This window comes from Rhipicephalus sanguineus, chromosome 6 (genome assembly GCF_013339695.2).
Source record: "Rhipicephalus sanguineus isolate Rsan-2018 chromosome 6, BIME_Rsan_1.4, whole genome shotgun sequence".
Taxonomy (NCBI): domain Eukaryota; kingdom Metazoa; phylum Arthropoda; class Arachnida; order Ixodida; family Ixodidae; genus Rhipicephalus; species Rhipicephalus sanguineus.
In genome coordinates, this window is record NC_051181.1 from 27,079,912 (window position 1) to 27,084,355 (window position 4,444).

General features: G+C 41.6%; 1 protein-coding gene across 1 annotated transcript; it reads right to left on the reverse strand.

Moving 5' to 3' along the window:
• Window positions 1-2,323: 2,323 nt before the first annotated feature.
• Window positions 2,324-4,226, reverse strand: LOC125758774 (uncharacterized). Its single transcript, XM_049416441.1, has 3 exons — window positions 4,014-4,226; window positions 2,557-2,617; window positions 2,324-2,490 (listed from the first exon to the last, which is right to left on the reverse strand). Exons 1-3 carry the CDS (start codon window positions 4,206-4,208, stop codon window positions 2,324-2,326), a joined length of 423 nt encoding a protein of 140 aa, XP_049272398.1. The 5' UTR covers window positions 4,209-4,226.
• Window positions 4,227-4,444: the final 218 nt, after the last annotated feature.

Here is a 4,444-nt window from a genome sequence, read left to right on the forward strand (position 1 = left end):
TGCATTGCGGAGCAGCTGACGCTCGGTGCCAATTTTTGTATTTATCGACGCCGCCGCTGTAGCGAACTGAATTAACACTATTCATGGACAGTCAGCGTTTATCGCCGGTCTTCGACACGCCAGCCATGTTCACCGTCGACACGGTAGGCATGTCGCCTGCAAAAATGGAGCGCGAGTTATGTTCGCTAGCCAGACCTATGCGCAACTCTGCTACCTAAAGGTACACTGTAAAAAATTTTTTGTGAAAAAAACAGAAAATGCATGGCAAATTTGGTGACATAACAGTTCTGTTCTTGTTTGTTTTCTGTTTTGCGTTTCGCAGTAATTTTGCATATAATGTCTGTCATTGGTTTTCTGTACTTCTACAGAGATTTTCTGTTTATGGCACCATTCTTAAAAAAACACGCTTTTTGCATTTTCACGCAATCTTTCTGTTAATACTTTTTCTGTTATCCTACAGAAATTCTTCCTCCCTAAATCAGAGTTCAAATAACATACTATTTTTGTAATCGCACACAATATTTCTTTTAATGCTTTTTCTGTAATTCTACACAAATTTTCTCTGCCTTGCATATCTGGTGTTAAAAGAATTATTTTGCAATCACAATTTTATTTTGTTTACATGTTGGATTGTTATCCTGCAGAGAAAATGTGTTTTGTTCTCTCCTAAACTCAGTACATATTTTGACTAACACTTGCATACTTGTAGTTTATGTGCCATTATCTGCAAAAGCATGCAGCAGCAATTGGGCAAGCATGGTGCTAGCATTAAAACCAGCGTTTCATATTCACTAATGAATTTGAAGGCAACGGTATGAACTTCTAAATTTTACTTTTTATTAAAGCTCAAACACAAGATCAGAACTTGTACTGATCCAGGGCATTCGCCAGGGCAGCCACCTTTGGGGACAAACAATACTGCTTCTTTGATGTTCGCCGTGCCTTTGTGCTTCTTTCTGGGTTGATTCCCGCGATTGCCCTTGAAGAAACCAAGAGTCGATATTAATGAACTAAAAATGCCACCGGGCTAATAATGTGTACTCCGAAAGCTTAGATGCTGTCTGAAGCATAGATGAAACAAATCACGAGAAATGATCAAAATGGCTGACTATAATGCTGTTAACATAAAAGAAAAAAATCATTTTTAGAGAGCGAGGTACAAGTGCCACGCCAGTTTTTTCTTTTGAACGAAATTTTCGGCAACTAAGTAGCTTAAATTTCTGAGAAATCCGTACGGATTTATTTGTGGCTTCGTGCTACAAACAGGTGGTTGCCTATTTTCCCTTTCTTAAGGATATGACATGACAGCGTTAAAGGTTCCTATCTGCCAGCTGCTCTAGCCCATACTCCTTTACAAATTCAATCCGCATCCTTCATATCCGCCTCTTATCTCGCACATACCCATTAGCATGCAGTCGCAAGCTAAAACGTTACGTGAAGTACAGCCCGATGTGGACATAGAGCCCTGCTTTAACCAAACCATACAATCGCGGCTGCATTGCCTAGAGGTAAAGTGTCTGACTCGGGATGCAAGGGTCCTGGAAGGTTCGATCCCCTTCACCTTGCCACTTTAGATTAAAAGCCTGGATGAGCAGCTCGTACCAATATGGACAGGTTATCTGATCGCAATATGTCACAAATCCTGTGAGAAATCAGTGCCCGGCCATATCGGCTGCCAGCTTGCGCCTGTTAGTTACGCGTGTTATCTTTCGCCGCCTAGCAAGCTTGCACTCCTACACTGCCCCTCAACTAAACACCCACACGATGAGCCGTGAAAGCTCCGATAGAAAACTACAAGCTTTGCTACGAATAGAAGAAAATTAGATGCATACTGTTCCTTACAGTAAATGCTAAGTAAATTCGTTTTTCAAGATTTTCATGAATCTTCTCTTGGGGGTTGAATACGGGTACAAGAAATCAGTAAGGTTGTGGATAAGTCTGCCAACTGTTTTTGTCTCGAAGATGAGAAAATGTATGGTATCTTGAATATTCTGGTATTTCGTGGTCCTTTTACGCTTAAGCGCTTCCAACTTCAGTTTTAGGAAAACCTTAGTTAATCCCTGATAGCTCAATTTGCAATATGTTATAGCAAGACAGTGGAAAAACAATACTAAAAATATTTCCAGCACTTCCCAAAACAGCCCGTTCTTTCGCGGTCCGTAATCGGTCCAAATCACTAGAAACCACAATTTTTAAAACGTTTCTCCCCCTCCTTCTGTAAAGGCATAAAGGTAACCAGCTATGACTCTAAAATATCTGGAACTGTAAGAAGTGCAACAGGTTAACGCAAACATATATTAGGAAAAATAAGGGGGATAAGCCCTCACCTCTGCACAAACTCCAATGTCAAAGCCACTTCAGGTCGATACTCGATGTTAAGGACAAAGTATAAAAGAAACATGGCTTTGAAAGCTGCGGCCCGCTGAGTAGTCAATAGAGCAACACCATCCACACAGACAGTGAACATTTCTGCCTCAAAAAGACCCGGTCCTAAAAAAAAAGACAACAAACAAACATCAGTGCTTTATGAGACGGTGAACGATTCCAAAATCTAACCTTTCATACATATTATGGTCGTCAAGGGCATGTCTCCTAGGTCATCGTCATGGGCGGTCTCCTGCAAAATGAGGATAGCAAGACAGATGGAAGGCATTAAAAAACTAATATCATGCTGTATGAAATGAAATTGAGATTGTGGCAACTCGTGTTCAAATGTACACGATCATACACTATGCAAAGCAATTGCGTTTCTACTCATTTCAAAATCTTGTTCAACCATGGCGAGATATGCAGCATATTTGGACGTAGCAGCTGTTAGCATGGCTGCGTCTGTCAAGCACCCAACGAACAAAGGTACGGGGCATGAGTGAGACCGACGACCAATCGATGAAGATTCTGGGTTCAGATATGCGACTGGGACCAATTTCTATTCAAATGCGAAGTTCGCATGAACGCTGCACTTTCCTGAGTAGCCGTGTGGTTGTACTTGCGAGATTTTAAGTAATTACTCCTCCATTGCATGCCAACTGTAATATTATAAAAAATGACAAGATAAACCGCATGCAAGAGACAAAACAGTTCTGAAGACTGACTTTGTTAGCTGCATTAACACATGGAATCGTGCCGAGAACAATGTCGTTAAAGAGTACGGAAACGTTTAATGGTTGCAGTCGCAAACATATCTGTTACTAAGGTAGACAAAGCAGATATTCTTTTATGTAAAGTTTGTCACCACCAAAGTTTGGGCGACTCCTAATGGGCTCTAAAGAATATTGTGCAATCGCATTAACGTCTCCTATCTGCGGACCCTCGTTCGCATACATGACATGCACTTTTCTACTCAATAATCCCTTAATTTACGCTGCTACATCATCTCGCGCATACTCATTAGCATATAGTCATAAGTTATAGTCCGCGAGACTAGAAAGATATGAAGCCCCCCTTTAACCAAGCCGTATACGGATGTGCCTTAGGAGCAGCTTCTTTCAAGAGGAATCCAAAGGTTGCAGAGGGCACGACACCCAATTTCGACCTGCCATCTCAATGACTTCAAATGAGCTGGCTGGTCCTGCCAAGTCATTTCATGCAGCCTCGTGACACCACAGAATTCACCGATCAATCAGTGTACAGCCAGATACGTGTTTGTGATTTTGCATTGACCTCGCCAACGCCGAATATTCTGTAGGATGAGGCCTTGGACAATTTCGCGAGAATAGTTCTTAAGACTATATATTAAAGCCATTCTACTGCATTTTTCCCGATACCTACTCCGCAAGTCTCAGAGCAGTCTAGCATGAACAAACATATGATGTGCAAAGATCAAAAAGATTGCGAAATGTATGACAGATTTTAAACATCACCATCTGAAATACATTGAGGTAACATACTGCCGGTAAAATAATGCAGTCATGGTAAGTGGACTTTTTTATACACAAATGCAATGAACATCTGAATTCTGCATGCACAAGCACTTTTCTGCCAAATGGGAGAGGAAGGGAAAATTTTAAGCTTGCCTCAACGGTCTTGTAGATGAGCTCTTCATCCTCGTCAAGCAGGGCAAGGAGGAGAACAGGTGCACCTTCATGCTCTGGTGTCACACTCTTCAGACGGTTCTTTGCTTGTTCTATTTCTTCGAGACATTTCTTCACCTTTGGCCGTTTTATCTGACTGTAAGCATAGCGATATACACGAAGCCCAACAATTTCCATGCTAGCATCAAGTCTTTGGCAAACCTCACTACCAAGTAGCTCCTTGGAATGCTCAAGACAGTCCTCAGTAAACAAAAATGGCCAGTTTTTTTTTTTAACATCTGTCACACTCCTTGAGTGATTAATGGTCAGTCTTTGAGATGCATACGTCTCTATCATCAAACGACAGACAAGTTGCTTGTTGGGGTACACTTTAGCATGCTCACAAAGGAGCTGCTGCTGCTTCTCCCGTTGTG

Coding starts and splice junctions, on each gene's coding strand:
- LOC125758774 (XM_049416441.1), bottom strand. CDS start 4,208: ATGGAAATTGTTGGGCTTCGTGTATATCGCTATGCTTACAGTCAGATA. Junction 2,618..4,013: donor TCATCTACAAGACCGTTGAG/GCAAGCTTAAAA, acceptor CTCATTTTGCAG/GAGACCGCCCATGACGATGA. Junction 2,491..2,556: donor GACCATAATATGTATGAAAG/GTTAGATTTTGG, acceptor CTTTTTTTTTAG/GACCGGGTCTTTTTGAGGCA.